The 17,850-nt window shown below is 47.5% G+C and overlaps 1 protein-coding gene across 2 annotated transcripts in view; it reads right to left on the bottom strand.

Annotated features, from left to right (window-relative positions):
- Positions 1–1,903: 1,903 nt before the first annotated feature.
- svild (supervillin d) overlaps positions 1,904–17,850 on the bottom strand; it is a 56,385-nt gene continuing 40,438 nt past the window's right edge. For both annotated transcript variants that reach the window (XM_079757339.1, XM_079757340.1), the window contains exons 10-29: positions 17,370–17,444; positions 16,970–17,056; positions 16,478–16,652; positions 15,674–15,846; positions 14,602–14,757; positions 13,829–13,965; positions 13,199–13,346; positions 11,939–12,084; positions 11,546–11,721; positions 10,746–10,881; positions 9,803–10,121; positions 9,092–9,246; positions 8,643–8,745; positions 7,583–7,790; positions 6,385–6,518; positions 4,809–4,964; positions 3,186–3,329; positions 2,756–2,868; positions 2,458–2,613; positions 1,904–2,249 (exon numbers count right to left, since the gene is read on the bottom strand). In XM_079757339.1, coding sequence (XP_079613465.1) covers positions 2,163–2,249; positions 2,458–2,613; positions 2,756–2,868; positions 3,186–3,329; positions 4,809–4,964; positions 6,385–6,518; positions 7,583–7,790; positions 8,643–8,745; positions 9,092–9,246; positions 9,803–10,121; positions 10,746–10,881; positions 11,546–11,721; positions 11,939–12,084; positions 13,199–13,346; positions 13,829–13,965; positions 14,602–14,757; positions 15,674–15,846; positions 16,478–16,652; positions 16,970–17,056; positions 17,370–17,444 — 2,984 coding nt within the window. In that variant the 3' untranslated portion in view covers positions 1,904–2,162. The remainder of the gene's footprint in view (positions 2,250–2,457; positions 2,614–2,755; positions 2,869–3,185; positions 3,330–4,808; positions 4,965–6,384; positions 6,519–7,582; positions 7,791–8,642; positions 8,746–9,091; positions 9,247–9,802; positions 10,122–10,745; positions 10,882–11,545; positions 11,722–11,938; positions 12,085–13,198; positions 13,347–13,828; positions 13,966–14,601; positions 14,758–15,673; positions 15,847–16,477; positions 16,653–16,969; positions 17,057–17,369; positions 17,445–17,850) is intronic.

The following is a 17,850-nucleotide window of genomic DNA, read 5'->3' as shown; positions in this document are numbered from 1 at the left end:
GTGCATGTCCGGGCCCGTTTGAAGTTTGCTAGACAGCATTTGGATGATCCAGAACAGGATTGGGAGAATGTCATATGGTCAGATGAAACCAAAATATAACTTTTTGGTAAAAACTCAACTTGTCGTGTTTGGAGGAGAAAGAATGCTGAGTTGCATCCAAAGAACACCATACCTACAGTGAAGCATGGGGGTGGAAACATCATGCTTTGGGGCTGTTTTTCTGCCAAGGGACCAGGACGTCTGATCCGTGTGACGGAAAGAATGAATGGGGCCATGTATCGTGAGATTTTGAGTGAAAACCTCCTTCCATCAGCAAGGGCACTGAAGATGAAACGTGACTTGGTCTTTCAGCATGACAATGACCCCAAACACACCGCCCCGGCAACGAAGGAGTGGCTTCGTAAGAAGCATTTCAAGGTCCTGGAGTGGCCTTGCCAGTCTCCAGATCTCAACCCCATAGAAAATCTTTGGAGGGAGTTGAAAGTCTGTGTTGCCCAGCGAAGGCCCAAAAACATCACTGCTCTAGAGGAGATCTGCATGGAGGAATGGGCCAAAATACCAGCAGCAGTGTGTGAAAACCTTGTAAAGACTTACAGAAAACGTTTGACCTCTGTCATTGCCAACAAAGGGCATGTAACAAAGTATTGAGATGACCTTTTATTGACCAAATACTTATTTTCCACTTTAATTTGCAAATAAATTCTTTAAAAATCAGACAATGTGATTTTCTAGATTTTTTTTTTCATTTTGTCTCTCATACCTGAGGTATACCTATGATGACAATTACAGGCCTCTCTCATCTTTTTAAGTGGGAGAACTTGCACAATTGGTGGCTGACTAATTACTTTTTTGCCCCACTGTATCTACATTTTTTTATATATAAACATGTATATATAGTGACTAGGACACTTTAGTCAATAAGATATTATTGTACAGATATATGGAATAGAAATGGTAGAGAAATAAGTCAAGACAGTTGCCATTTACAATATATTTTATATTGTTAGAACATGCATTTCCCTACAAAGAGTTTGAGCACTAAAGATGTTATAAAAGCAGTTTATGGCACACGATTTCTCTTTGTCTCTCGCTCAAACACACTCAAATTACAAACTTCAGACATCCTCTCAGTAAAAGTAATTAAAATAGTACTTTTTAATTGCAGTTAGGGGATAAGATGTAGAGCTTTCTGCCCTCTGTGAATACTAGTTAGTGAAGGGATTGTATTCAAGGTTTAGCCTACTAATCATTTGAACCAAAGAACACTTACCATAAAAGGCCTATTCACTACAGGGGGTTCTTTCCCATTGTCTGAGTGTTCGATTCCCGACTGTGTTGGCTTAATTATTCCTTCAGGGACTTAATCGTAAATGTCACAGTGGTGAAAGGATTCGGTTAGAAATCCAAGTTGACACTATTCTCAAATAGCATTGTTTTAGCTTGGTGCTGACTTGTTATTGGCTAACTTCAACATAAAAAAGGGCCGTCGTTATCAAACACTTGCTTTGCGGTGAAATAGTTCATGTCACCTTACTGTCAGGGATTTACACTTAATTCTGATTTGCAATATATGAATATTATACAATTATGTCTACATTGGGCTATCCATGGACCTTATTCACCTAGGGGCCCTCTTGGTTACATCTTGGGTGTAAACTTCGGCATTGAGGTTCCCCACCCAGATAGTCTTTAGATCCAAGATGGATGCCAGAGGAATAAGGTACATTTCTGGAGTTGGATAGTCCCTTCAAAAGTTTGGCATATATAATTTAAACAGGTTAATTTCATACATTCACCCACATATTGAAACATTGAAAGGTTAACATTGGCACAAGAAAATACATTGTATATTACATATTTATAGTGTGTGTTTGTGTGTCTGTGTGTATCCGTGTGTGTATGCGTGTGGTTATATTTCTATAGATTTCTATATCGGGGAGGGAGGGAGGACTTTGCCATCAACGATCAAATTGCATGCAACCGTTTCATTGCAACCTAAAAAAATTAAAAATTAAAACAAGATAAAAAAAACACATTTGAACACAAATATACATTATTCCGTTTTTTTTTATCCGGTTGCTTGTTTCACATGAGAGTTTGAAATCATTCCACGGAATACAGAAAAACTGATAAGGGTAACGTTGTTTCAGCTGCGAAGCGTTTTAAAACAGGTCCTTGTTCTTCTTCAGGTTCCTCTGCTTCCAGCTGGGCAAGGCGTTGAACTCCACCCGACTCATCTCTAGAAGCACCTGCAACACATTCCCCAGAGGGCTTTTACTTTGAAAGCACACCTGTGATTGGCAGACAAGATGGAATGGTTTTGACAATTTAAACATTCAAATGTCAACACAAAAGACACAACATGAACAACTTTAGACGTGTCCTCTTGCGCATATTGTGTCTCTAATTTGATGGCATCAAGTGCATTTGATGAGGGCGCGGCTCAGACGCTCTTACTTTGAAGTCTTGGTCGGCGAGGTAGTCCTCCAGGCGGAGGGGGTCCACACCTTCGGGGAGGGGCTTCCTGGTCAGCTCCTCGATGGTGTACTGCTCCTTACTCAGCTTGGAGAGCACCTCCTTCACCAGCACCACCTTACTCCTGGAACCCTCCCCCTGCGCACACACACACACACACACACACACACACACACAGGTCAGCATAGGTCTAGACCCCGTGTCCCACTGGGAGGATACGATCCATAATCCATAATTCCATAATCCTGCTGAATGCATACAACATGAAGACGTAACCCACCGGCGGAGCCATGGAGGGCTCTTTCTCCCAGTAGGGGAATATGTTCGTGAAGGTGAGGGGTTCACAGCCTGCCATGACCAGGTAGGCCAGCGGGGGGCGCCTTGGGTTCTTCTCTGTGAACACACAGGACGATAGAGACAGGTGAGCACAGTGTTAACAGTCAATGATGTTTATCAGGGGCGGTAACGCCAATCCAGGATCCAACACCGGAGCCAGCATCTGAATAGTTTGTTTTCTCAGGGCCTCTGATATTTATATAGCCCTTAATCACAGATCTCAAAGGGCTTAATATGCTGTATATTTATGTCCCCCCCACCTGACCCTAGCCCCTCGGAGGGCAAGGAAAAGCTCCCTTAATCAACAAGGAAGTAATCTTGAGAAGGAAACCGGCCCTTCATCCCAAGGCGGTGGCGGGCGACGCCCCTCTCACCTTTGCAGTACTGCAGCACAGTTTCCATGGCGCACTTCCTTTGGCTGTCCCAGCGCATCTTGGCGGAGCCAGCCAGCGCGGTGTCGTCAGGCTTCCTGCCCTGCCACAGGTACACCTCCATGCGGTTGTCCAGGAGGAAGAGGGCTGCGGGCAGGGCAGGGGGAAGGACCGTCAACACACTGATACATCCATCCCTACAGGGATCACTGCCACCATCTATACTTCCATACATTCACTCCTATTGGAATTTCTCCATCCATGTACATGCATTACTGCGGCAATCTAAAGTTTAAGACGGGCATGACCACAGTAACATTCATTACCACTATTATCAACCATCACTATTGTAATCCATCAATCATATTTCCCACATTACTCCTAGAATCTAAAAAATTCTGCATTCATTACTGCCACAATCAACTGTACATATCAACACATTGTTAACCCCATTATCTACAAATCTTTACATTTATCAATCAAGTAATCAATAAATAGAAACATACATTACTTCAATAAACTATAATTCCATACATTCATTACTCCCATAATCTATAAATCTTCAACGGCATGAAATCGAAACAAGGGTAAAGTAACTTTCTACGGATTCTAGCTCCGTGTGTTCCCGTGCATGATGCCAGTACTCCTGACGTCATGACTGTAAGCCTTATGGGTCCAAGCTAATATGCATTCTTAAACAGTCCCTCCAGAAAAACGTGATTATGCGATCGCATAATTCACTGCATAATCAGCCAAAGTATGCATATTCATGCAGTGGCCGCATTTTTTCAAATATGCCGCACTTTAACCGCATAAATTGCAGATTTACGCGAAAAATATGCGGGGCTTGCATGATTTCATAATTCCCGCATTTTCGTTGCAAAAAAGTCACATATATCTTAGCAGAAAGTTGAAAAATGTTGCGTTTACTTCACACAAGAGCAGCCATTTCCCCCTGTTACCATGGGAACGTTATGAAGTGACGTAATTACGCGACGCGAACGTCATCGAAAAGCTCAATTTTTCGCAAGTTCCCGCATTTTTTCGCAAGTTCCCGCAATTTTTGCAAGTTCCCGCAAATTCATCGCATAAAATTGCATAAACATGCCGCATATTTCATCACATTTTTTAAGAAAACGTGCCGCATAATCAAGGATTTTTGGCCGCAACAATCACAAAAGAACGCCACATTTTTCTGGAGGGACTGCTTAAAGGTCCCATGACATGCCACCAGGTGTGCGCTGATTAGCCGCTACAAGCCGTTTTGGAAATCTTCCCCTTATGACATCACAGGTGGGCGTGTCCACCTAGATGTGTGCTGGATGGATCAGTCTACCAGCCTACCCAGTGGACTGGGGCAAACGCTGCTCGTCTATCCGTCACGTCGTTTGCTACAGTCCACTGGGTAGGCTGGTAGGCCAGTCTACCAGCCTACCTGTGATGTCATAAGGGACAGCTTTCCAAAACGGCTTGTAATGGCTAATTAGCGCACACCTGGTGGCATGTCATGGGACCTTTGAAAATAATCGTATACAATACAAAACATAACTCAAAATATGCAAACGAGACATTTAGTAAACCTGGCTCTCCCACTAGCCATACCCTGACCCGCGTTCCCCACGGTACCTGGTTGCTTGGCGGAGTAGAGGTTCTCCTGGAGGAAGGGCATGGCCATGACGCCCTCCGGGACGCGGGTCGGGCTGAGCTGCTCCTCCCCCCGGAACAGGCCTGAGCTGGCGTCCAGCCAGAAGAGGCGGGGCGTGTAGTTGTACTTCCCGGGGTCTACAACCCATCACACAGGAGATATCCACGCGTCAGCGGGGAGGTCGTACGAACCACAAGCAGCTCCGACACAGTGTCAGGCATCAGTGGTGCGTTGAGTCTGCGGTAGTGCCGCACGATTTGGTGAAAAAGTCTTATTGGGATTATTGTGGACTATATTGTGATTTGCGATTGCGATATAATAAACTAATGGTGCCATGAGTCAACTTGCTTGGTTATCAAGGAAAATGCACACAGATTACTGATGATTTTAAAATGTTTCTTTCTCAACTCAAACATACAAACTTAAACTAGCATAAAAAATACAAAAACTAAAAAATGTGTACAGTACTGTTTTCAAAATAATATTTTACAAAATTAAATAAAAATAATAATAAAAAAACATATTTTTCAAAATAAAGGTATTTCTGCTCTGCAAACTTGTTAGGTTTTCTCAATAGTACAACTAAATAAAATAAATAAGAAAATACATATATATATATATTTTTTTACATTTAATCGCAGCTTTTTGCGGTTATACAATCGCAAAGGCTGATATCGCGATTGCGATTCGATTAATCGTGTAGCACTAGTCTGCAGTCTAGCTGTAGGCATCCTTGAGTATCCATGGTAACCCAAACCGCTAACCCTAGCTCTGGAGGTAGAGTGGGTTGACTGCTAACCGGAAAGTTGCTCTTATGATCCCAGTTTCCTCCTAGCTGAGTGTCTAGTCATCCCTGAGTGAGAAGAACCCTGCTCTGCCCTGCTCCCGAGGAGCTGGCTGTCGCCCTGCGTGGTTGACACCACCGTCAGTGTGTGTGTGAATGTGTGCATGAATGGGTATATGTTATGCAATATTGTAAAAAGTGCTTTGAGTGGCTACTGGCTGGAAAAGCCCAGTATAAATGCAGTCCATTAACCATTTACCAGTTAAGCCACAGGCCTGGCCTGAACCCGACCTGCTGTTAAATGATTCTTATCTGAGTTCCCACTCGGTCGCTTTGGATACAAGCTGTTTCTTAAGACTAAAGTTAAATGTATACAGTTGAGAGCTGAAGGGTGTCAGATATGTTGGAGCAGGGGTCTCAAACTCGCGGCCCGGGGGCCAATTGAGGCCCGTGGGATGATATTTTGTGGCCCCCTACTTGACATCAAAGACACTCAGCACATTTTTGCTGTCTTGCCACACTTTTTTATCACTTGTGATAGGGTGACCAGATGTCGCGGCAGTCCCCTGTTGTCAGCGGTTACATAGCCAACGTGATCTAATGATAGCCCGATCATTATCTTAGATTGGGTCAGTTGTGCTCCTTTTTTCTGTGGAATACTTGATGCGGCCCCGCCCGACCCAGACTCTACCTCCGGCGGCCCCCAGGTAAGTTGAGTTTGAGACCCCTGCGTTAGAGATAGATAAAGGTCTAGTCCTACAGACTAGAGGTACCTTGGAGCATGCAGTCGTAGGCTTTCTTGTCTTGCTGGCCCAGGGCCTTCCAGAACCCTGCTGGCTCCGCCCCTTCCTCCACCTCCTCCACCTCCACCTTATTGCCACTGGTCAGACCCAGTTCTTTGGCACACCTGCACCACAGACACACAGAATCATAAATAATTATACACTTTATTTTTCACATTCTCTATTCCACAAATTCTCTACTCCAACAACCAACCAGCCAATCAACACATAACCTAACCACTAGGGATGGGTCGGTCGCGAACGATTCGGTCAGAACGAACGAATCCCGAAGGTGAACGACGAGAACGGATTCCCAAAAAAAGATTTTTTTAAATTTTTTTTAAACATATAACAAAAATATGGTCACGTAAATGAAATATACAAACGAACAGAGCTTTGTCTCCCCGCTACCTTTTATTGATTGAGTCTAAAACGTTCTCATCGATTCAGCCAATGAAAGCAGGTAGCAATCGCGGCGCCATGGCCCATGGGTAAACAAAAGGTACCGCCACACTAACGATCGCTGTAGGCTTCAATATCATGCAAGCACTTTGTTTCTTTTTATCTTGTTCTACATCACAATTGCATGCTTTAATTAAGTATTGTTTTTACCTACCATTACGAGTCTCGTTTGGTCCAGTTGCTAACGTGCTTCACTGCTTATTAACGCTACTTGGAAGACGCTATTTAATTCTTACTGCACCCCATTATGTATTAAAGATATTTATGAAAAAAAGGCACATATGTGTTTTATATATATGCTTCATATTTACACTTAACCTAGGTAATTTCGCCAGAACATTAGAAAGTAGTAGGCTACATGCATGTTGATTAACATTTATTCCATAAATTCAGATTCCCTGGCAAATGACGTAACGGGCCATCTGACTTAACGAACGAATCAAACGAAAGAATCAAACGAACGAATCGTGATGGCGAACGGAACTGAAAGAACGGATTCCTGGAAAAGAATTGTTCCGCCCATCTCTCCTTGCCACACATCCAGTCATCCATCTGTTCATCAACCAGCGATTCACCCATCCACCCATCCAATCATTCAACTGGCCTCCTAACCCCGATGCAGTCATTGATATCCACCTTTCACCTTTACATCCATCCATCCATCCCTCTGTTATGGATCCCTCATCCCTCCCTCCCTCCCTCCCTCCCTCCAGGTACTCCTCCCCACCGCTGGTTCAGCTCCTCCACCGCCCTGCTGGCCACCTGGCGGGCCCCCGGCTGGGCCTTGCAGCCATGCCACAGGTACAGCCGGCCCCTGTGGGCCCCCAGCAGCACCAGGCTGGCCCTGGAGCGGAGGCTGGCGCAGTGACAGTCCACCTCCACCAGGGACGCCTCCACCTCCGCCTCGCCCCGAACGCAGAACAGACGCCACGCACCTGGAGGGGGGGAGGGGAGAGAGGAGAGGAGGGGAGGGGAGAGGGGGGGAGAGGGGGAGGGGAGAGAGGAGAGAGGGGGAGGAGGAGAGAGGAGAGAGGGGGAGGAGGAGAGAGGAGAGGAGGGGAGAGGGGGAGGAGAGGAGGGGAGGGGAGAGGGGGAGAGGAGGGGAGAGAGGAGCGGGGGGGAGGAGGAGAGAGGAGAGAGGGGAGAGGAGAGGAGAGAGGAGCGGGGGGGAGGAGGAGAGAGAGGAGAGGAGAGAGGAGCGGGGTGGAGGAGGAGAGAGGAGAGGGGGGGAGGAGGAGAGAGGAAAGAGGAGCAGGGGGGAGGAGGAGAGAGGAGAGGAGGGGAGAGAGGAGCGGGGGGGAGGAGGAGAGAGGAGAGGAGGGGAGAGAGGAGAGGAGAGAGGAGGAGAGAGGAGAGGAGGAGAGAGGAGAGTATTACTTATATGTTCATATCAAATATATACTATAATTTCTTACACATTTCTCAAAAGATAAAAATGAATAAAATAAATAAAAAACATTCATGAAAATATATATATATCATCTCACTATACTGATATATTGTAGTATCAAAACTATAATTTAATTCAGAAATTCCCCAAAAAATAAATAAAAAAAACAAAAACAAAAAAGTATAAATAACAACTAAGGAAACAAACAACAAACAATTAACACCCAATGAAAATCAAGGGTGCTGTGTCTAGCTCAAGTGCACCTCGACACTCAGCTAGGAGACGCCGGGGATCGAACCAGCAACCTCCCCGCTCTACCTCCTGAGCCTAAATAGGCTCAAAGGCCTTGAATCGCGCGTCGTTTGCCCTGAATGAAGGGGGGGTGTCGGGGGCTAACCTGTGTGGCAGGCGGCCTCCTCTCTGGAGCCCCTGTGGATGACCAGCCCCCCCTGGAACAGCTGCAGGAAACAGGGGGGCTCTTTCCCCTGGCTCACCAGCACCTGGGGAGCAACCAGTCACACTTAAGGCCCAAATATCGCACAAACCTCCTTCATAGTGTGCATGAGGTTGAGTTCAACACAAAGTGCCGTGAGAGAGCTGGGCAAGTAACGACCAGTAATTACCACAGACTATTATCAATTATAAGGACTCTAATCGATATTGTAATCATTTGTGTGAATCAAATAAAAATGAAGAGCATATGTATAGTATATAATACTACAGTAAATCATGATATTTTATTTTGTGCTTGATTTTAGAAAGGTGATGCAAACCGTGCATGACACTATTTAAAAGCCAAACATTGAGTGATTATTATTAAAAGTGGACCAGAATAAAACGACTCACCTGCGCCCCCTGGTGGCTGCCCAGCTCCACCGTCATCAGTGCCGAGGTGCCCTTCTCGCTGACACTCGACTGCCGGCCCTGCCAGAAGAAACACGCAGACCTCTCGCGGCCCGCCGCCCCGGAGCTAAGCTCTCCCGGCTTCTGCCGTTTCCCCACTGTTGAAGGGAAAACAGGAAAAACACAACAACAGCATTACGCCGTGTCCAAATCACCTTCCAAAAGCATTTAAATGCAATTATTCATCTTTGCGTTTTTTTTTGTCTGTCTGTCTGTCTGTCTGTCTGCCTGCCTGCCTGCCTGTCTGCCTGTCTGCCTGTCCTCCTCTAGATCAGCCTGTCTCTCAGTGGACACGTCTGTGGAGCTAGCATAAAGCGTGAGAGCGCCGCCTTCAAATTTCTCGCCTTAAAAGTCATCAGAGTAAATGGACGGCAGCGTTATGTGGATGTTTCGCCGGGACATGTGGAGTGGCGGCCGTCATGGCGCACTAGCTCAGGAGGTAGAGCGGGTCGTCTGGTCACCGGAGGGTAGCCAGTTCGAGTGTCGAGGTGTCCCTGAGCGAGACGCCTCACCCTGACTGCACCCGACTGGGTGCAGTCAGGGTGAGGCGTCTGGCTCAGGCAGGGTGCAGTCGGGACTCCCTGATTGTAAACGGCGCTCTCGTTTCACTCTACCCTTTGAGTGTGCCTTCCCCCCCCCCCACCCCCGACCTACCGACGGTGGTGACAGAGTACCTCCAGCGGATCACGTAGGCGTCGCCCTCGTGCAGCTGGCCCGGGACCTCCCCCTCCCCCTCCCCGCCCAGCGCCTCCTCGCCGTGCTCGCGGATGTGCCAGGCGTCCACGCCCACCGTGGCCAGCTCCGCCTGCCGGCCGTCCTCGGTGCGCACCGTGCCGCGGCCGCGCCGCACGTCCACGCCCTCCAGGGGGCAGCGCAGGGGCTCGGGCTCCCCGGCCAGCAGGGCGCCCGCGGCCAGCGGCTGTAGCTCCAGCAGCTCCAGGGGCGAGCGGGGCCCTCCGCCGGCCACCGGGCTCTGGAGGGGCCGTTGGATAGGGTGACCAAACAGGTTTAAAGGTTGCTCTTTTTTAGGGTTAATCATTGCATTTGGGGGTACTGCTAGAATAGGGTTGCGTGCCTGCATGTTAGAAAGACCCCTTATTATCCTCACACTGATCATTTCCCGGTCTGCTGTGAACCCTCGGCACGCACATTCTGTTGCGATTGGTCGAACGCTTTGCGCGTGTGGGTTCAATTTGTTCGTTAAATGACCGAAGTATTTCATTTGTATACGTTATATAAAGTTGCTCATTTGCTTCATTACAATTTTTTTTGATTGAATAATTGTTAACTTTCGAGGCTATGCATTAGGCTAACGTCATGGTTTGGCGCTCATTCCTGCATCGATCTGTTTTGATGGTACATTTGGTACGTTCGCAGTACATCATCCTACCGGTGTTTTGGATGAACTGTTCCAACACCCTTGTATTGGAAATAGATTTTGTGTCCAGGATCAATAAGTTGCCCTATGCAATGACGTTGCCTCAGGGGTTATTGGCTGACGGGAAGAGAAAGAGAGAGAAGGAGAAACAGAGAGAGGACACAGAGTAGGGGAGGTGAGTTTAGGATGGAGAGGACATGATGCCAGACTCCTCCTCACCTTGACCTCCTCTGCGGCGGCCGCCTCCTCCTTCTTCCGCTCGGCCCAGTCCAGGAACTTCTCCCTGAACAGCGCCGTCTCGTTGTGCTCCGACAGCCGGCCGAACAGAGACCAGCTGGGGCGGCCCTTACCCTGCCTGGGCATCACACACACACACACACACACACACACACACACGAATACAATTAGTAAAAAAATGTGTTTGAACCCATGAGATCCCATGTCTAAAGACACCCATAGACTGCACACAAACAGAAATAAATGGAATGGACTATACTTGAAGAATGGCTCAATGCAGATGTGAGGTGTAATGGTATTCTGGAGCCACTAGGGGACAGTGTAACTCAATAATACAATGAGTCCTGGACAGCGGCCATCATTCCCTAGGCACTTTTGGATTACTTTCAAGTCATTTATCGGAATGAAACCCAATCTTAGTGTACAAATAGACGCACAGAAATTGTATTTATCATTCGATACCCAGCCATGTTCCCAGACATATTCCTCGTTCATTGGATAAATGTGGGGGCTCACTTACATTTACATATACATTAAGGGGATTTTGCTGACGCCTTCATCCAAAGCAACTTACGACCGTTCATTCACACATTCACACACCGACGGCGCAGTCACCCACGCAGGGCGACAGCCAGCTTGCCGGGAGCAGTCAGGGTGAGGCGTCTCGCTCGTTGGCACCGCGACCCCCGCGACTATCACACAACCACACCCCATCCCTCCACGCCCTCCATCCATCCAGCCGCCCCGTCCTCCCTCTCCACGCCGCCACCCCCAGCACTCACAGGGCCACGTCGGTGTTGAGGGAGCAGGAGTCCAGCGGGTTGACCCTGCAGGTGGTGTAGTCGTAGGCCCCGGTGTGCAGCTGCTTGCCCAGCTTCACCGCCACCTTACGCTCGCCCAGCGGGACGTCCTTGCCGGTCCACACGTAGACCTCGCTGCCGAAGTCAAACACCAGCACCTGGGGGTTGGGGGGGGGGGAACAGGGGCTGGTTATGTGTCTGCCTGTCCCTCGGTCAGCATGTCTGTCTGCACCTCTCTCCGCCTCCCTCTGCACCCTCTGCCTCGCTTGCAGTAGTAATATGTGTCATATGTAGTAGTGTCCAGCATAATGTAGCAGTACTGTGTGTTGCATGTGGTAGTACTATGCGTTGGATGCAGTAAAGTATTCGCAGTACCTCTTTGGAGTCCAACAAGGTGACACTAGGGATGGAGGCCCAGGCATCTTGGTCGGGTACCAGCTTGTCGCCGTGGAGACGGTAGACCCCGTTAGAGTCCAGGATCCCGCTCTCGTATTCCTCATCTTCCTCGGGCTCCCCTGCACCTACACACACACACACACACACACACACACACACACACACACACACACACACACACACGTATGTTTGTTTTATTTGGCAGTGTTAACATGAACATTAAAAAGGTGCAAAAACTCACAATTGAGTGAGAAACGTGGGCCTGTGCTTCAAGCAACTCGTTGGCAAATGTGTCTCCACAAAAGACGCACAACACCAGGGGAGCGTCAGAGAAGGTAGAGGGGAGTCCTATTAAAGTATTGTCGTCCGATTGGTGTTTCAACCACTCGTCCATTCGCTAGGTTTTATTTTGTCTAGCTTTCAGATTTTTATTTTTTTTTCTTCAGGAGTACCACCTGCAGTACTCCGAAGCACCCCAAAGGGTACAAGTTTCCCCATTTAAGAACCACTGTTCTAAAATATTGCAGTTGACTGTAATTCAGTACTGGCTCTAGTTGACTGTAATTCAGTACTGGCTCTAGTTGACTGTAACTCAGTACTGGGTCTAGTTGACTGTAACTCAGTACTGGGTCTAGTTGACTGTATTTCAGTACTGGCTCTAGTTGACTGTAATTCAGTACTGGCTCTAGTTGACTGTAATTCAGTACTGGGTCTAGTTGACTGTACCTCAGTACTGGGTCTAGTTGACTTTAATTCAGTACTGGCTCTAGTTGACTGTAATTCAGTACTGGCTCTAGTTGACTGTAATTCAGTACTGGGTCTAGTTGACTGTAATTCAGTACTGGGTCTAGTTGACTGTAATTCAGTACTGGGTCTAGTTTCCTGTACCTCAGTACTGGGTCTGGTTTCCTGTACCTCAGTAATGGGTCTAGTTGACTGTACCTCAGTACTGGCTCTAGTTTCCTGTACCTCAGTACTGGCTCTAGTTTCCTGTACCTCAGTACTGGGTCTGGTTTCCTGTACCTCAGTACTGGGTCTGGTTTCCTGTACCTCAGTACTGGGTCTGGTTTCCTGTACTTCTGTACTGGCTCTAGTTGACTGTACCTCAGTACTGGCTCTAGTTGACTGTACCTCAGTACTGGGTCTGGTTTCCTGTACCTCAGTACTGGCTCTAGTTTCCTGTACCTCAGTACTGGGTCTAGTTTCCTGTACCTCAGTACTGGCTCTAGTTTCCTGTACCTCTGTACTTGGTCTTTCCCCCGAGCAGGCTCCAGAACTCCTTGGCGGTGCGGCTGTCGGTGTTGATGCCCTCCTCTAGCGTGGTCACCTGGGGGGCCTTGCAGCCCAGGTCCCTCTTGGCCTGGACGAAGGAGGCCATCTCCGACGTCTGACCAAAAAACAGGTGAGAAAAGAAACAGAAATGCACGGTTTCGATCAAGGATGGAAGCATGTGGATCCTTGTTGTGAACTTGACTTCACAGCACTGATGTCATCTATGTTTGATAACCCTATCTCTAACCCTGGTTCCACTTCCATTTGGTCTCGCAGAGCATCTGTCACAATGCATTTTTCAGGATAACCTCGTTGAATGGTACAATTGTAAAGACAACGTCGATCCTTAACCTCATCAAAGTCAGTGCGAGTCGACCACGTGTGCGACATTACCAAAGCACAGCATAATATTAGATGACAGAAATGCCCGTGCTGTTTATGGTTTTCATCAAAGAGGTCTGCATCATTGGGAGGGGATGGCATTGAAAGAAGGAGAAGGATGCGAGTTGAATTCCTTACTAGCCACCGCGGAGGCCGGTGAGGCGTGTGTGATGGACGTGTTCGGGAGGGGGGCCATTGGAGGGCTGGGGGTCTTACCTTGGCCTTCTCGATGACGTTGGCGAACTCCCCGCTCCACATGAAGCAGTGTTTGGCCGTGAGGAGGAGGAAGCAGTCCCCGCTGTTCAGGGAGCTGGCCACGGGCTCCACCAGACGCACCTGCACGTGTCTCCGGCCTGGGCGTGCACACACACACACACACACACACACACACACACACACACACACACACACACACACACACACACACACACACACACACACACACACACACACACACACACACACACACACACACACACACACACACACAAAATTAGACTGGGCTGAGCATGGAAGTTTTTATTGGACTTTATCATGTGCAACCCGAGGAAGATGATTCGCATTTTGTGTACCACGATCCACAAATATTTGGTAGTTGTGCCTCGTAAGATGATATCCACACGGATATCACACAATCAAAAAATTGTTAACGTCCGCCTGTTTCTTGTTGAATTAAATCCGCGCTCACTTTTACACCTTTGTTGCGGTACACAAAACAAGAATCGTCTCCTGTGGGTTGCGCACAATAAAGGCCATTATAAAACCTCCATAGTTTTGATTCTTCATTCAGTTGTGTACCCAAAAACAGCCGGCAGCAGCTTTGGAGGCATTTACACACCAACAATCAAATCACTTCAATCTCAACTGAACGATCCAACTCACTTATTGCTCACTCACACACACACACACACACACACAGACACACACACACACACACACACACACACACACACACACACAGAGCGGTGGGTCACCCAGGTGTCTCTCACCCTTGATGCGGATCAGCATGAGCTTGTGGAAGGGCAGGGTGCTGTTGTTGGTGACCACCTCGGTGGACTTGACGCTGCGCAGGCTGACCTTGCGGAAGTTCTCCTTGCTGGCCAGGCCGGCCAGCGCGGCGTCGGCCAGGTTGGAGTGCTTCGACACTGGGAGAGAGAGGGACAACGTCAGGGGGAGGGGGGGTTAAGATTGATATTAAGATAGAGGCTGTGAACACAATATATTTAAGTTTAGTTTAACATATGAAATTATTTTGTGGCGGGATTGGGCATTTAGTTTTAACCTGCGTTTTAAAAGTTGTTCCGATGAGTCGATCAGTCATTAATACAATCGGCCCATTCCAAACAGGCACGTTTTTAAAGTATTAAAAGGGACCTGCACTAGTGTATCTCAATTTGATGTAAACTGTTTGCATTTAGCAGATGTTTTCATCCAAAGCAGAGGTGTTTGCTGCTTTTGCTAATGATTTGTAGTCGGCTTTAGCAATAATGGGATATTTTTCTGTAAGAAAAATGAGTGCTCCGTGTGTTTCCTTTAAAAAAAGATCTGAATGATCAGTTGATAAAAATATTTCAGAAGTCATTCCTCCCAGCAAGAGACATTGACAGGCTTCAATTTGAGACAAACTTCCTAAAAACATGCAGCAATGCAATGACCTATGTAGTACTCTAGATGGTGCCGTCACTACAGAGCTACAGAGGGGCAACCAAACTTCTGCTGCTTTTACGTACCTGCCTCTCTGACAATGAGCATTGTCAACTAAAATCCTCTAATTTATTGACACCTGGTGATCTATATATGAAGACGACGGATTGTAAACATTGCGGAAAGCTGGGAGGCGCGCCTTCTGGCCTCCAGCGGCGCCCGCTGCCCAGGCTGACGTCGCTCTTGCGGAAGTAAAGGTTGATGGCAAACAAGCTGTTGCACGCAATGACTGAGGGGCGTTATCGTTCCCTCCGACTTCGATCTCTCTAGCTTAGCCGGCTTAAAACATGCATGCATAGGTCATATAACAAAGGGGAAGCACAAAAAGCAACCGCTTTGCGCCGTGTGCCGTCGTACTTCTCTCCACCTGGATCCTGCGTGTCTCCACCGAGGCCACGTTGAGCCTCTGCTCCGTGTAGCCCTGCCGCAGGTCGGCCCGGGCCGCCAGCGCCCGCAGGGGGTTCCTGGAGCCCTTGGTCCGCCGCGCCGGACGCATCGCCCGCCGGTGCTCCGCCGTGGCCGAGGTCAGTCTGGAGGAACGCGCGCACACGCGCACACGATTTAGGGAATCTACAGGTTTCGACACTGCCACATTAAAACACATACTATACTATGACTTTAACCGCAGCATTTTGTAATTTAACTCACACTCACGTCAATAGTGTGATTGCAACATGCGCATTGTTTCCTGTGAAATCTACAGTCTCTCACGCCCACACACACCACCACAGAATCGGTATCTACTAAGAATAAAGTATTGCAGAGTTCTTGCAACAATGGAAACATTCGACAACACCCGCTCCAATCAAGACCACTTACTGATAGCAATCATACAACTTTATGAAAAGAACAATGACATTTAAAAACATAACTGCGACAGCATCCAACAACAACAACAACAACAGCAACATCATGTGTTGGACTGTGGGGTAGTGGTTAGGGTGTTTGTCTCCAAGATGAAATGTACCCTGTTCAAACCTCAATGTCCACAGCTTCCCCGTCAGCCCCTTGGAGCAAGACTTTTAACCTTTACCTGCATCCTTAATGGCATGCATCTGTTTACACTGTGGACCAAATCAGCTGCTAATGACTCCACAGCTTCAAAGTACCAACTTTGTGTTATTTCTAGTCCACACGGACCACAGTCGCACACTGACGTACATGGGCGTGTCGCTCTGGATCAGGCTGAGGTCGATGTCGGCCACGACCACGCTGGAGTCAAGCGAGGACGCCGTCTTGTAGAAACGGCCAAAGGTCTCCTCGTCGTCCAGGGTCATGACCTCCTTCTCCGTCTCCGCCGTGACCTCGATGGTGGACGCCTTGCCGTGACTCCCGCCTAAACCACGCCGCAGGAAATGGGGAAAGCGCAGTGCAAGTCACAGCCCAGCTTGGAAGTTGTCGTGTTTTTAACACCCCCAACTTCATTGGAAGGCTATCTGTTGCACATGTACACCATAACAGTTCCTGGGTGATTCTGCACATTTTACTGCACTAGAACCACATCTGAACAAAGAGATTGGTTCAGAACAAGAATACTAAAATATTTTTATTCCAAATAAACATCCAGCTCAAGAAAAGAGTCTTAAAACTAGCGTACTTTGGCTAACTTTCTGAAAAATCAAGAAATCAAGAAATGCATGTATCTTTTGGTACCTTTATTGTGGAGTTTGTCCAAGAAGGATTCCAGCTTATCCAGGCGTTTATCCCCCTCCACCTTGGCACCGGTTCTGGTGGAGATGTCTGGACAGAGCAGGGATAATTTATATTGTTATTTATATATAGAAATACACTATAGTCTAATTGGCAAGACTAGTACAAAGAACAACACCAGAAGCATTGTTGCATAGACAGGACACTGATATAAGTAGAAAAATATCAAATGAAGCATTCAAATTTGAATAGGATTTGTTGTTTTACTCAAACGGGATTAAGGGGGACATGACGGTGAAATGTAGATTCTGACGAAATACATTTGAAAATAAACCAAATCTCAGACAACCCTTCTTCTAATGCATGACATTTACGTGCGGTCGTCTAGCAGACGTTTGTTTACCTTCTTGCGGCTTGACTGGGGTTGCATTGGCCTTCTTTGACTGGATGCGTGGAGAGTCATCCTTGGACACTAGCCCTGTTAGACACAACATCACCCAGAAAGAAAAACGCAATGTGTATTCTTTTTTTTTTTTTCTATAATTGTAATGGTTTCAAGTACCACCAGTGGCACGCGTTCCACAGTTTGAGAACCAATGCACACTACAGCATTAAGCAGCAGAAGCAGCGCTGTAGAGCAGCGATGTGCAGTAGGAACCGACTTGGATGGCTTGGCTGCTTCAGAGTCATTAGAAGGCAGAGTCTACTGTACAGCCAATCAAGCAACTTCAGTTTTTTGTGCTCTTATTTAACGACCAGGTTTGTGAGTCACTCAAATATATTTTTTTTACGTGAGGGCAACAACGTCAAACAACGTCACACCTGGTGGTTAGATAAGGGGCCTTGCATTAATTTGAATCAACCTCCTCATTGGCTTACTTCCC

The sequence above is a fragment of the Pollachius pollachius genome, assembly GCF_949987615.1.
Source record: "Pollachius pollachius genome assembly, chromosome: 19".
NCBI classification, from domain to species: Eukaryota; Metazoa; Chordata; class Actinopteri; order Gadiformes; family Gadidae; genus Pollachius; species Pollachius pollachius.
Note: the sequence above shows the minus strand (reverse complement) of the source record. Positions and strands in the feature narration are given on the sequence as shown.